The sequence below is a fragment of the Silurus aristotelis genome (assembly GCF_946808225.1).
Source record: "Silurus aristotelis genome assembly, chromosome: 21".
Taxonomy (NCBI): Eukaryota; Metazoa; Chordata; class Actinopteri; order Siluriformes; family Siluridae; genus Silurus; species Silurus aristotelis.
Genome location: NC_139594.1, coordinates 13,464,878 through 13,481,208, shown reverse-complemented (window position 1 = coordinate 13,481,208; position 16,331 = coordinate 13,464,878). Strand labels below are relative to the sequence as shown.

At 37.0% G+C, this 16,331-nt stretch overlaps 1 protein-coding gene across 3 annotated transcripts in view; it reads right to left on the bottom strand.

The window, feature by feature from the left end:
- The window catches only part of csmd2 (CUB and Sushi multiple domains 2), a 364,389-nt gene that overhangs the window by 76,663 nt on the left and 271,395 nt on the right, over nt 1-16,331 (bottom strand). For all 3 annotated transcript variants that reach the window (XM_083523463.1, XM_083523464.1, XM_083523465.1), the window contains exons 33-37: nt 16,110-16,205; nt 14,118-14,321; nt 11,260-11,384; nt 3,118-3,214; nt 278-382 (exon numbers count right to left, since the gene is read on the bottom strand). In XM_083523463.1, coding sequence (XP_083379589.1) covers nt 278-382; nt 3,118-3,214; nt 11,260-11,384; nt 14,118-14,321; nt 16,110-16,205 — 627 coding nt within the window. The remainder of the gene's footprint in view (nt 1-277; nt 383-3,117; nt 3,215-11,259; nt 11,385-14,117; nt 14,322-16,109; nt 16,206-16,331) is intronic.

Here is a 16,331-nt window from a genome sequence, read left to right as displayed (position 1 = left end):
GTTTCCTAATTTCCTAATTTCCTAAACATACAAAAATAAACTCTTACATTTGAATCCTAAGAAAAAAGTATTACCAGGTTAGTTAGTTTGTTAAAGTTAACTGTCCTGCTGAAATAATAGCTATGTAAAAATATTTTATGATACTTAGATATCCCATAAGCAGGACCCTATTCCAAATTCCAACACTAACGTCATCCACTATATGTCCAAAGACATCTGCTTTACTGTCTGAAAGACATATGGGACAGTTACGGTGGAGAATACTCCTTGCTCTTACTCTTGTACTCCAGCCTGAAGCCGGCCGCTGAGACACTGATGTCTGAGAAGAAGTGCAGGTACAGCTGGTTGGATGTGCTGTTCAAAAGCCCAGGCACAGAGGTTCCTAGAGTGAAAGAGAGCAAAATATGTCCTTGTTGTAAGTTGTGATTTGTACTGAAGGCATTGCATTGAATAGCAAAAAGAAGAAAAACATTAAAGTAATGCAAAACATTTAAACAGCAAACATTCACATTTATTAATTAAGATTTGTGCAAAGTGATTAAAAGGTGAGGGTTAGGGTTGGGGTTAGGGTTATGGTTAGTGAATACAATCCAGACATATATCAGAATGAAGACCATCAGGTACAGCTGTAAGGATAAGGTATTACAATAGTATAGGTAAATATTTGCTTGCTTTGTGTTTTTATGTAGTATTGTGTACAGCAGGATTTCTCCTAGAACTGGCAGACAGGTACACAATTAACAGATTTCTTGGAAAACTATTTATTATAGCCACAGAGTTATTGTATTTTTCAAAATTGGACACATTAGTCCCAAGTCTACATAAAGACATTCTTTATAAGCTTATGTTGCTAAGCAAATAAAGATTGTGTTACAGTAAAGCCATAAATGTAAGTAACCAGTAAGAAAATGCAGAACTGCATAAATATGTAAAACCCTATAAAACCTTTATAAAAACTATAAAAGCTCAACAGTGGGCTGTAAAAGAAAAGAAAAAAAAAGCAAAATTAGACCCTCTAGTTATTCTTCATAGATTACCGAGGCTCCCTGGAACTGGTTTTAAGAACCAGTGAAGTTAAGGAAAAGTGCCTGTTGCACACACACACACAGACACACAGACACACACACACGTGCACACACACACACACACACACACACACACACACACACACACACACACACACACACACACACACACACACACACAGACACACAGACACACACACACGCACACACACACACACACACACACACACACACACACACACACACACACACACACACACACACACACACACACACACACAATGTCAGCTTTGTGCTGTTTAAAATTCTTGTTACAATTTGTTCAGGCCAGAAGAAAATCCTAACCTGAGAAAACCAAGCAGTGGCTTCAGGCTGACAAACCCCACACACACACACACACACACACACACACACACACACACAAACACTTTATCTAAACAACAGAATGTGTGTAGAATCTGATTAGCCTCATTCTTTTCCTTCTTTTATTTTAATTGCAGATGTATTATTTACACTTCTCTCTAGGGCACTTCTAACATTTGTCCAAGGTTGTATTCAAGTTAAAAGTATAAACAAAATCTCATTTCTCATGAGACACGACAAAAAAATATTCCAAACGTGTATTTCATGTACAAAAAGAATGGCTTGAGATTTTTTTTATACTAAATTGAATAAAGATGAAAGGTCAAACCTTTGTTAGCAAGAATGTGTCTATTTTCTGCTAAATAATAAAAAAAAATAATTGCTGAATTTCTGATACATTTTTGATATTTTGAAGCTATTTAATGAATGAATTTTAATTAATTCATAAATGAATAGGGCATTCAGTAATGCAGTGTTTACTTGCTCTCTTCTAGTACTTTGACTTGACAATTTTTTTTTTTATTCTCAAATCTGATTGGTCAGAATGTGTTGATTTCATGTTTGATGTTTGATTATTGGGGAAAACAGAAACAAAGCAAGCAAACAAGATTAGGACATAAACACTTTACAAGGACACACAAAGATGGTTTAACACAGTACAGGTTACCGCACATTCGAATAGCAAAGCAATAAATGGGTGGACACATGACTATACTGAAATTGAAGGTGCATGGCAAAACAATAACAAAAAGTACTGTTTGCTGTGGGTTTGACTAAACTAGACTAGACTTAACTATGACTAAAATGTACTATGTGCCATTCAATAATACACACAAAAAAATGTAAAAATTAAAATGAAACGAATAAAATAATTTAATATTAGAAAAAAAACTCTTGACCACATCGCATCAGCACAATATTTATACACTGTACACCAACGTTAATGCTGTTAATCCTTTCCTAAATACACTATCTTTAATGTGTAACAATAATAAATAATAATAATAATGATAATAATAATGATCAAAATCTTCATCATCAACATCAACATCATCATCATCATCATCATCATCATCACTGTCGTCATCGTCATCATCCGAAGCTTTAAATGGTCAATGCAAAGCGGTCATGACTTTATGTTAAGTGTAAGGAATATAGTCAGAAACAAACTTTCCCATCAGCCACTGCACCTAATGGGACCATGTGATATGCGACGTTTGTGTTCCTGAGTCACATTCATAATAAAAAGCTTAGCACTTATTACTTTTATAAGAAACCCACAGCTCACCACATTCTTTATGTCTCGTTTTCTCAGGTTTTTAATTGTCCTCAGTCATGTGCTTAGTCTTTTGTTTTTATGTGCTTTTTTTCTTGTGTATATTCGAATGCTTACACTGTAAATGAACTTTCTTTTACTGGGAGCCGCTTCTTAAATTTTACATGACATTAAAATAAAATAAAAAATGAATAATAAAATAAAAATGTTTTAAATAAAATGCCGGCTAAAATAGAACTTCCTTTACAAACGCTGTTGAATGACAATATAAATAAAAACATTCAAAAGAGTGTTGAATATGGCAACCTAGATTAGAAATGAAGTTATTTTAATTCAGCTATAGAGCATCAACAGAATAATAATAATAAAAATAAACTAAAAAAACATGAAAGAATCGACAGTTATTGAGCACGGCAGTAATAAAAAAGACAGCATGCTGAAAGAGCAGCCCACCTGAGAAACTCCCCAGCATGGCATCAGTGTTGTCTCCTCCGTCAAACACCTCCAGCGAGTCCCAGTTCTGTTCAGTCACAAAGCTGATCACCTGAATCTGCCAGAGACAATAGAGAACTCACTCAGGTTCCTTTAGCATGGAGCATCAGCTAATTGGAAGGGTGACTCACATTTCTCGGCATGGAGCAGGAAGAGTTTGGGGAGAAATGACAGACAGATAGCTTTAAAACCGCATACTGGGTGCTCTTGAAATCTAAAAACAGATTCCCTTCTCCTTCCTGCATTGCATAACCTCAAAAGAAGCCTTTTCCTTCACTGAATTGTCAGTGTGCAGCCCAGTAAGAATTTTACCAGGTATCTATTTTTACCTAATCTTAAAAATGATGGAAATGAAATGGACAGTCATGGACTGGCATTGCTGTGACGTTCTCTGCAATATTGTCATGTTTCATAAGTCTGGAGTAAAATGCTATGTATATTTGTGCTAGTCAATTGAGTAGCTTTAAAACTCTGAAGAGGGTTCTATATGCAGGGATTTTCCAGGCTTCTTCCTTTTCAAAATGTATGATTTTTGCAAACATCTACTGTCTGGACAAAATATATTGGGACACCTGACTTTTTTTTTTAAGCCATATGTGGTTCTCCCCAAACCACAAAATTGGAGGCACACAATTGCATAGGATGCTTTTGGATGTGGTAGCATTAAATGTCCCCTTCAACTGACCTAGGAGATCCAGACACAAAGCAAGTTCAATGAAGCTATGGTTTTACATGGGTTGGGATGGAGGATCTTGGGTGGCCTGCTATAGAGCTCTGATCTCATCCCTCTCAACCTTTGGGAGGAATTGGAACACTGACTGCACCCCAGGTCTCCTCACCTCACCTACATCACTACCAGACTTAACTAACACCCTTGCAGCTAAATAAGCACAAATCTCCACAATCGCACTTAAAAATATGGTGGAATATTCCCAGAAGATTGGAGGTTATTATACCAGCAAAAATGGAAATGACTATTTATTTAATGTATTATCATTATTTAATTTTTATTATCATCATTATTCTTATTAATAACAAAGATTCTAAATAAATGTAGCTTTCATGTTAGATACTGTTTAAAATCTTGTAGAGACCCCTGAGTACACAGTAGTATAGAAGCGAAAAAAATACACTGCCCCAACTAAACAACAAGCATGACAAATTAAATATATATATATATATATATATATATATATATATATATATATATATATATATATATATATATATATATATATATATATAAAGTAAAAATTAAGCAAATAAATAAATAATGTGTCTTTTAAGACTTTAAAAACATTTTTTTTTTACAAATGGCTGTCTATTTTCTAGTTTATTTCTGGGCTACTCATTACAAATGCCCTTGCTTAATAATTTTTCTGAATTATGGCTGTCACTGTCGTTAATAGTATTACTAAACATTTAAAAACGTGTTATCATCATCCTGAACTCCAAGGCTTACCATTTCTACATTTAGCTGTTTTTCTGATCCCACTCAATCTGCACATTAACTGCTCAGACATTTGAGTCTGTCTGATCTTTTTGTGTATTAAATACGGCTTAAAATATGCAAGTGTTATTACATGCCTTGAAAGACATTTAAATTAACACGAAAAGTCAGACAGGGAGGCAAACTTTTGAGCTTATTAATAAAAAACAACTGTTGACATGGTCTTAAAGACTCCTAGACTGGCTGCTCTTCAACCTTTTGCACATCATGGACCAGTTTAGAAAATATTGTTGTGGACCAGCTTTTTTGTGTGTTTTTTTTTTTAAATAATAATACAATATATATATATACACAATAATACAATATATATATACAGTACAGACCAAAAGTTTGGACACACCTGCTCATTCAAAGAGTTTTCTTTATTTTCATGACTATGAAAATTGTAGATTCACACTGAAGGCATCAAAACTATGAATTAACACATGTGGAATTATATATGGAATTATATACATAACAAAAAAGTGTGAAACAACAGAAAATATGTCATATTCTAGGTTCTTCAAAGCCACCTTTTGCTTTGATTACTGCTTTGCACACTCTTGGCATTCTCTTGATGCCTACTTTGAAGAACCTACAATATGACATAATTTCAGTTCACTTTTTTGTTATGTATATAATTCCATATATAATTCCACATGTGTTAATTCATAGTTTTGATGCCTTCAGTGTGAATCTACAATTTTCATAGTCATGAAAATAAAGAAAACTCTTTGAATGAGCAGGTGTGTCCAAACTTTTGGTCTGTACTGTGTATATAATATATATATATAAACTTTTGATCTGTAATGTATATATATATATATATATATATATATATATATATATATATATATATATATATATATATATATATATATATATATATATATATATATATATATATATATAAGCTCACAGCTCACTAGCTGTCTCTTAGTTATCACCATTGTTTGTTTGTTTTTTTTGTTTTTTTTACCTCATGCACTAAAGATATTTTTGAGAATGTTTAACACTAATAATTAGCTGAACCAGTTGCCAGTTTGGAAATGATGTTTTCAAAAGTTAAGCCGTATGTAAATCAGTATTATATGATATTCAATCTGTAAGTAGGTCTATATGTTTTGTTTATCTGCTGCAAATACAAAATTCCACACAAATATAATCGGTCATTTGCATATAGGTACAGGATGTTCTCAGGTCTGTACAAGAAATTGCTTCAACATTCGTTCTGTGTGACGCACGGTATTGCATTGAAACATACTGAACTGTACTGTGTTGCCTTTATTTTGAAGACCTAGAGGACATGGTGTGCAAAGACTTCGCTTTAATAAATAGGTACATAACTACCACTTAATAAGTGCTCTCGTATCTTGACAGTGTTTCAAAGAAAAATGTGCCTTTCGTCCGGCACAGCGCTGGACCAAATGTTTACTAAACGCACAGTTGCTGTAGTTTGTTGTTGTTTAAAGGCTGTATCTCTCCTTTACACAGGAATATGTGAGAAAGCTGAGCAAGTAACAGTTGCACAATATAGATAATCCAGGCAAGGGAGTAAATGTTTTGTGAAGGGGATAAATGAGTCCACCAGCTGCCAAAAAAGATCAGAAAACATTTTATAGCCAAACTGAAGGTGCCACAGAGGCAATACTGGGCAGAGTTATGAAGCATGACAGCAAGTATTAAGGGCTTTAGAGATATTGGTTGAAATCCTAGAATGCAGGACATCTGTACCTTATCTGGGAGATTTTACACATTCATAACCTGCACGAAAGTAAAAAGAGAAAAAAATTGACAGTAGAAAATAAGAAAAAGAATCTGAAATATAGCTTTGCAGTATGAAATTGCTAAATGGAGACGGACTTATTTATTATTTTCTGCAAGTGCGGTCAATTCTAAAAAAAATTCATGAAGAGAGCAACTGATTGACATTTTGAGCACTAAAATGTCTACTGAGCTACTTCATACCATTTATCAACTGGTGACTACCTAACTAAACTATTCTGTTTTTGACTTTAACTTCAATTCCCAGAAATAAAGACAACCTACATTGTTACCTACTGGGAACTACAACCATGTGACTTTTTCATGTTCACTTGATTAATGCTCACACACCTGGACTCGCTCACCTTTACAGCAACACTCACAGTTTGAAGGGTTCTCAGATCACAGGCACACACAATACAAAGTAGGTGCTCTGTGTCAGTGTCTTAACCAAGTCTTTACAATTAATAAAACCACTTTCCAAGTCTTTTGCCCTCAACACAGGCATAGGTGTAAAAAGTTACTTTACAAAATCAAATTCAGCTGTAACTGTAAAATATTATATATGCATTTTCATAGGGAAGTGTTTGCAAAACATGTTACCCTTAAGTGGTTTAATTTACACAAGTGTTGTTAAAATGATGGACTGGGACTACAGCCACTACACCTTTACCCAAACCTGGATCACAATGCCTGTAATTAGCCCTTGTATATAAGATACACCCTTTACAGCACTCTTTGTCTTATGGTTGTTGTTCTATGCTTGTTGTTGCGTCATGCTGTAGGTTTTTTGTGTTTGTTTACTTCTAATGTTTTAGAATCCGAATAAATAAAGCTTTATTGCCAAGTATATTTGCACTTACAAGGAATTTGTTTTGGTAACAAGCTTCAAGTTGCACATTTTTTCAATAATAAAATTAAAAAGAATACAAAAGTGTTATTGCACATTTTTATAACGAAAAATAAATAAGAAGTAATATCGCACAGAAAGTACACAAGTAAATAAGTAAGAAGTGGTATTGCACATATTTTTATTTTATTGCACAATGGGGAGAGCATCTAAGTGTTCATGAGGTAAATTGCCTGGGGGAAGAAACTTGTCTTGTGACTGGCTGTCCTGGTGCTCAGTGCTCTGTAGCATCGGCCAGACAGCAAAAATTCAAAAGAGCTTGTTGCTTGGGTCTGAGGGATCCAGAGTGATTTTCTGAGCCCTTATTTCATTGTGGAGGTATACAGTTATTGAAGACTGGGCAGGGGGGCAGGGGGGTACTTTCAGTTGTTCGAACCATACTCGCTAGTCTTCTGATGTCTAATTGTGTGATCCAAACCAGGCAGTTATCGAAGTGCACAGGACAGACTCGATGATTGCTGAGTAAAACTGTGTGAGCAGCTCCTCTGGCATGTTGAACTTCCTCAGCTGATAAAGGAATTACATCCTCTGTTAGGCCTTTTTAACAATGGTGTCGATTGTCCCACTTCATGCCCTAAGAAATGTTGGTGTCAGGAACCTGAATGACTCCACTGCTGCCACAGTGCTGTTCATAATGGTAAATGGGGGAGTGCAAGGAGTTTCCAGAAATCCACAATCATCTCTAATGTTTCATATCGTTGTGTCTGCACCAGGCAGTCATCTGCTAAACTTGGCTTTTGTATGAAGACTTATCACTGTCTTTGATAAGGTAGATAACTGCAGTGTCATCTGCAAGGTTCAGGAGCGTGACAGAGGGGTAGACAGAGAGGCAGTCTTGCTTCAATGCGGCACATTCCACAGAGATGGCCCTTTTAGCTGTCTCTGAGAAACTACATGCTGCTCGATCAGCCAAGCTGTCATCTGTGCTCATCCTCCTTGACCTTTCAGCAGCTTTCAACACAGTCAACAAGACTCTCTTGTCTACCCTTAGGAGCCTCTGGATCCATGGATCAGCTTGGGAATGGTTTGCTTCCTACCTGGATGGTTGCTTATAACAAATAACATGGAGGGGGTCCACATCAGCCCCATGCAGACTCTCCACTGGTGTCCCACAAGGCTCAGTGCTTGGTCCTCTTTTTTCTCCCTCTATACTCACTGTCTTGGTAAAGTTATATCCTTACATAAATTTTCTTACCGCTGCTTTGCTGATGACACTCAACTCATTTTTTCCCGCCCCTCAGATACCACAGCTTCTGCTCGGATCTCGGCATGCTTGGTGGACATATCTTTGTGGTTGTGTGCTCATCAACTAAAACTCAACCCACTCTTCATAACTCTCTGCTCTCTCATTCAGGCACTGCTCACAACCTTAGGGTAACTATGGACAATCAACTGTCCTTCACCTCACATGTTGCTAATGTGACTCGTTCCTGTCGATTCCTTCTCTACAACATCCGAAAAATTTGACAATTTTAGTCCACACAGGCTGCTTAGGTGCTTGTTCAGTCTCGTGTCATTTTGAGAATGGGTTACTGCAACCCTCTGCTGACAGATCTTCCTCTGAACGCTATTCATCCACTGCAAATGACCCAAAACATCACTCAACACATTACTCCTGGCACTGCACCACACTGCCTGAGATCCTCTAGCACTGCTCGACTTGTACCACCCTCTCTCAGGGAAATAGGTAAGTATACTTCAAGGCTCTTCTCTATTCTCACACCAAGATGACAACTTCCCCTAGATGTCCAAAGAGTTTATCTTTAAGCGACGGGTGAAGACCCACCTCTTCCTGAAACACTTAAACTAACACTTTCTAATTTTTACTTTGTTCATAAAAAACAAAACAAAACAAAAAATAAACAGTTACAGACTGATTCATCTTAAGTTTGTAATTTACTATTCCAGTGTAGATTTATTCACTGATAGTATGGCTGGTTGACATGAATTTCCGCAGTCTCACTACCTGTCGCCTATTTGTCAGAAAGCTGGTGATCCACTTACAGGTAGAGGTAGGAATGGAGAGCTGGGTTAGTTTGGTCTGGAGGAGTGTGGAGATTAAGGTATTTAAGGCAGAACTGGAAGTTCACAAACAGGATTCTCACATAATTCACATTTGTCCAGATGTTGCAGGATAAAGTGCAATCCCAAGATCACATCATCATCCACAGACCTGTTTGCTCGGTAAGCAAACTGCAGGGGGTCTAGCAATGGTCTGTTTATGTACTTCAGATAAGCCTACATCAGTCCCTCAAATGGCGTTCATGATCACAGATGTTAGGGCAATCGCTCTGAAGTCGTTAGGTCTAGTGTTTTTTGGTTTCTTTGGAATGGAGACGATGGTGGATTGTTTGAAACAGGCAGGCACTTCACACAGTTTCAGTAATCTGTCAAAGATCTGTGAAAAGATGGATGCCAGCATGTCTGCAACGATTTTAGACAGGCTGGTGAAACGACGTCTGGCCCTGGTGATTTCCTGCCTTTATGTTTCCTGAAGACCTGACACACATCATTTTCACTGATCTGAAGTACAGGAGGGGGGAAGAGTCGAGCTGTTGAAGATGTTGATGGTTGAATGGTGAAATGTTCAGAATGGGTGTGAGTTGGGAGACTGGGAGTTTCAAATCTGCAGCAAAACTCATTCAGGTCATTAACCAGTTGATTCCCTACAGAGCTGAGGGATGGTGTCTTTTAGCTTGAGATGTCTCTCAAACCTTTCCACATTGAAACAGGGTCATTGGCTGAAAACTGATTTTACAGCTTTTTTGAGTAGCACCTCGTAACTATGCTAATCTCCTTTGTCAGTGTGTTCCTGCCCTGATTGTACAAGATTCTGTCCCCATTTCTGTAGACATCCTTTTTTGAAACATGGCTTATCATTGTTGTATGTTAAATGATTCCTGGTAGGAATATCCTAACAGAGACTGACATGTTACAGAGTCTGTGAGCTCATTCAGATCAGAGACAGCAGCTTCAAAAACACTCCAAACAGGTTTGTAATGTCTGCTATGTTTCATTTACAGTCCTTACTACAAATTAAAGTTTTTGCCTGTATGTAGTGAGAGGATGAACCAGGCTGTGGTCAGAGATTCCTAAAGCAGCTCTGTAGACGAAGTGATCCTTTTTTGTGGTGTAGTGTTGTGCTTTGTTAATATGGTCAGTGTTTTATGTTGGCACAATTAAATTCAATTGATATTGTTTTATTTGTATAGTGCTTTTAATAATAAAACGTGTCTATTTATCCTCGGGTAAGAAGACAGGTGCTAGTAATGTATCAGTAAACCCTGGTTTAGGCTTCATAAACTGTGCCACTCTTATATAACTAAATATGAATACATTATTTTGTTTGAATATGTGTTTTAAATGGACACACATGCAGACATGAATTGCAGATGCACTTTTCAGTCTTTTTACACTATAATTGCCAGCTTGTAAAAGTCTGTACATTGTAATAAAAGCAACAGTTCACAAGGAATTGGCAGTGGCAGAAATGTAAGAATTGTATTACTGACTGAAAGGTCATGGGTTTGAATCAGCACCACATTTTGCCATGTTGTGAACGTATATGAAGGGATTATATATTATTCATATTCAATTAGGGATTCAGACAACAGCCATCAAATACTTGTCCTGCATGGTTTTGAAGAAATGTGCAAATATGTTTTGTGGTATTGGACACAGAGAAAAGATTATTCTTTACACCATAGGCTTTAGATTTATAGGTCTCTTCCCATTAAAGTAGATAGGAACCTTGTCTTGTATGACTGGAAATAACAGCTAGGGAGCATTGCCAAGATGGCTGCTGATTGGACAAATCAAAATGGACCACATCTTTCACACTCAAAGCTAAGATACGAATATATTTGAGTTTGACTAGAGCTATCATTCACTTCTTTCGATTGAAAGTCAGAGATGTATTGTGCTTTGTGGAGGAATCTACCTGTATCCCCGATCCCTCAGGCACGGTGATTTTCCACACACAGCTCAGGCTATTTAGGTAGGGCTCAGGGTAACCAGGAGACAGAATGGTGCCTGTGCGCTGGGTCAGATTTCCTCCACAGGGAACTGAAAAACAACAAAAAAGTCATTATAAGTAAATGTGGAAATAACACCCAGGTACTGGCTTCTCTGCTGGAGCTCCCATGGCCAAACATCTGGCAGCTGCAGTGGAGCGCAGAGGCAAGCATCTGTAGTGTCTGTTTTAGGACTGTGTGTGGAGATCAGCGCACAACGTACCTGCAGCGGCACCTGCACAGCCGTGTGTTATAGTTTGTGTGTGTGTATGTAAAGTGTGTGCAATGTGCTGGAGGCCATGGCAAGCTTGTTAGGCAAGCAGGGGAAGGTGTGTGAGACAAGCTTGTCTCAGGGGGAGAACCCTCAAGCCCATTTACCTTCACTCCTCTCCCAGAGTGCCACAGAGAAAAAGTGTGCCAGATACAATGGACCATTTCAAATTTGCACGCATCACACACTGACCCAAAATTGAAAAAATAAATAATAATACACTTATATACTAGTAATAGTTTTTCAAGGCCAAAAATTTTTTTTTTGGTCACAGGCCATTAGGCTTGTGAATGATATCCATCCGCTGCCTTTTCCCTGATCACTGTATACACAGATTACTCTCTGATATATATATATATATATATATATATATATATATACTCTCAATATAAACATGTCTACAGTTCCTCTGCAGGACTTTGCAGATGTATGTCCACATGTTAAAACTGCATTCTGTACACTAATTATACACCAATAAAGCATAAAGTTATGACCGGTGAGTGAATAACACTGATTATCTCCTCATCATGGCACCTGTTACTGAAAGTGAATATTTTGTCCTCAAAGATGATGTGTTTAAAGCTGGAAAAATGGGCAAGCGTAAGGATTTTAGTGAGTTTGACAAGGGGCCAAATTGATGTCTAGACGACCTGTGGGCTGTTTCCAGTCTGCAGTGGTCAGTATCTATCAAAAGTGATCCAAGAAAGGAACAGTGGTGAACCTGTGACAGGGTCATGGGCTGCTGAGGCTCACTGATGCATTGATCCAGCAGACGAGCTACTGCAACTAAAATTGCTGAAGAAGTTAGTGCTGTTAATGCTCGATGGGTCAGGACATGCTTTTGCACTATAGTAACATTATAAACTTGCGTTTTTACGTCGTTTTTCCCTTTTGTTTTCATAATTTATGTCATAGGCGGTTGGGAGGATTCACATAGTAGGAATTTCATTGTATGGTGTAACAGACTGCTTCCTGTACGTTTGCAAATAAACTCTTGAATCTTGAAAACAGTTGATATGTTTTATATTTATATAAATGTACATACTCTGGTTTATACTGTAAACGTATATGCTTTAGAACATGGAGCAACCTTAGTACTTAATCCAAAGAAAAAATAACTTTACACACCAAAATTTCTAACTATTTCATGTGATTCTAAAACTTTGCTCAGTGGCAACCTCATTATTAAGATGAGGACATTTAATAATGCATGATGCTGCAATGGCAGTGCAACAATCTAAATTATTAGTTATGACAACTTCTAAGATCTTCTTTTAAAACAGACTTATTAAAAAGCTTCATTCAATATTTAATTCAGTCAAAGTGCATAAACGTCGTTCTGATTGATCTCGGCCTGGATCCTTTGTATGTCACATTGTCAATTGATTTTCTTATTAGATATTATTATATTTATGATCATATAACATACTGTAATATGGTGGATATAAAATGCATACTTTTAGTGTACATATTGTGTTCAGTATCTAAATTGAGGGGGGTGTGTTTTTAGATGTGAGAGAAGGAAATCCTTGTTTAGTACTTACTATATGGACACGTATTGCTTTAATCGTTGTTGCTGCTGTTGTTCTTATTTTTTTATTTTAGATTCAGGATCTAATTCTGGATCAGATATGTAAGGCTAGATCTGATTGTTAGCCATAGTTTATCCAAGACTAGTAGTTTTTTCCTGTATTATTTTAGCGATGTCACAGCTTGTAGGCGATCTCTACTCAAAAGCTGCTCGTGACTGTTTAGCTCCGCCCGGAGCTCGGCTGTTTACAGAGAGAAGGCTGTATTTTTTTATATATAAATCTGTTAAAACTAAAGACTCTTAAGTGATATAAAGGATGCAAAACTACTCTATATGTATTCAAGATGAAAATAAGATTGGCCGAAACTGTGTTATGTTCACAAAAAAAAATAGTCAGTTTTTTTTTACACATGTACCAAATGAAATAAAAAGATCTTATTCAGGCTACTTAGTCTCCAAATCAGTGCACATATTATAGATATCGTCTACATAAACTACATGGCCTTATGATCGCAGTATCTATCGAGATGCTCTGTATTCTTAACATGAGTGACAGATTAGTAGAAATGAATGGTACGGATGCCTTCTAGTACAGTTTGGTTGAGGTACAGCATCTGCTTGACTGATGCACAACTTCTATATATTGCAAAAATATGTGCTGACCTAAAATCCCTGCGACCACTTTAAAGAATGTAAGATCATTAGATCCATAGCGTATAAAAGTTACACAGTGACAGTAGCAACACAAGTGGACACAAGTTGAAAGTGATGTAGACTTGCTGAGTATCCTATACAGACAAAATCTGCAAGGTCAAGGAATACGAGTGATATAAAGAGTATACATTAAACATGGTGCTGCGTTTTCAACAGACAAAACATATTGTACACTCAGCAGGACTCCGAACTCTGAGTGCTAGTGCCTGGGGCAGTACATGTGTGCAGTCAAGATAAAACCACTGCTAGCCCCCGGAGTGTTTTCTCACCTATGCAGCTGGGGATGGTGGTGTTCCACTGTGCCAGGGCATTAGGAACTGTCAGGCACTCAATGGCACTGGGGCCTTCCAGCACATAGCCCGCGTTACATTCAAACCGCACCACGGCTCCTACAGCGAAGTTGTTCCCTGTGCGTCTGCCGTGCCTGGGCTCTGGGACCGAGCTGCACTGAGTGGCGCTGGTTCTTGGGACGGCTACAAGAAACAACAAAAAAAAGAATTAAACAATACATAACATAAATTAAAGAAATAAACAAATTAATCCTTGACATACAGTAGTATTATATATAAATAAAAATTTCCTGACCACATTTATATACTTAATTTTATTTATATTTTTATCTTGGGTGTTTGACCTGTAAATTTCACATTTTCTATATCTTCTGAATGATTCACTCTAATTGGCCAGAAGGTGTCATTCATTTCCTATGACAGCAGCTCACACTGTACAAAGCTGCAGTAATTCAAATCACCTAGATTCAATTCCCATATCAATTTTAATATCTTTTATTTTACACAGTAACAGCAAAAACAGGGACAAAAAAAGTATACATAAGCTGCTGTTAAACAAATCACAATTATTGTCATTATATTTAGAGGTAAATTTGTTACTAGGATGTTTGAAATAGTAACACTTTTTTAGTGTAAAACACTTACTGGTTTCTCAGTAAGATGCCATGAGGCTTATGTTTGTTTTATTCCCTTTAAGAGAGCAAAAATCAGGATATTTATGGACATACTGTAAAATAAGGAAACTTGTTAATTTTTTAATAAATTAATATAATTAGTAATGGAAGATAAAATGTTTTGTCTCTTATTAATACAAACTGTGAGCTTTGATATAATACTGATACATAGATCAATTTTTTTGCTGCTGAATTAATTTTTGTAAAAGCACACTTGAGAATGTCTTTTTGATACTGACCAGATTTATTCTTTTTGATCTGTATAATTCTGAACAAGCACAGATATTACAAGGTTTACCGCAATACAATTTAGATGGATTTAGAGCTCTTCCACTAGATATGGCCAAAAGTTTGTAAACACCTAACCATTCCACAATGATCCCCTATTTGCTGTCATATTATCCTCCACTCTTCTGGGAAGATGCTCCACTGGACTTTTGGGTGTGTTTGTGATCATTGTGGATTTGTGATCATTTACCCACAAGGGTGTAAGTAAAATCAGGTAGGGATGTGAGGTGAGGAGGCCTGGGATGCAGTCAGAGTTTCAATTCGGCCCAAAGGTGTTTTCTAGGATTAAAAGCTCTATAGCAGGTCACTGAAGATTTGACCTGTAGACGAAACCATGTAAATCTTCAAAGAGCTTGCTTTGTGCACAGGGGCATTTCCATGCTGGAAAAGGGTTTTTGTCTTCTAGTTGAAGTGAAGGAAAAATGTAATACTACAGCATCCCGAGATACAATTATATAACTTAAAAATTTGGTAACAGTTCGAGGAAGAACCACATATTGCTGGAAAAAACAGGTATCCCAGTGGTGTAGATCTATCAAACTAGATATGCAATTAAAAACTAACATTTTTTCTTGCTCTTTATATATTTTAGAATTTTTTTATATTTCGATATATTGTTAAAACAGATAAAGGTGCAGGACTGCAGCACAGTGAAAACAAAAAGGATACTGTAATACCATCTCAGTTCGTAAAAGCCAGGTCATCTGTTTTAGAGATAGAAAGATTGTGGAGCCATGCTGCGAGGGAATCCCAAAGCAGCCACTACATTCACTGTGTCATTTGTTAACTTGTGTGTGTGTGTGTGTGTGTGTGTGTGTGTGTGTGTGTGTGTGTGTGTGTGTGTGTGTGTGTGCTTATGTTGGTAAGAGCATGTTTAAATTATTCAACTTTCTCCCCCACATTGGAGTCTGCAGTCCTAAAAATGGATGATGATGAGACTCTCCAGCCTCTGGGTGGTGGATGTGATAAAGCAACAACACAAACAGCAGCCAAAACTCCACATCACTACCTTGGTAGACGAGGTGAAAGCCTCTGGATGAAGAGTGTCCTTTCGAAGTGAAGCGGATTAGGATCTGGTTGGTGGTGGCCAGTGGCAGCGACTCACCTGCATAAGAAGTAATAGTTTAGTAATAGTAAAGAGTCACAGCCATCAGTGTGTCTTTAATGGTGAATGCTGAATTTAAATGTCTAAAGCCCAGATTAGGATGTGTATAATACTGTATATTAAACA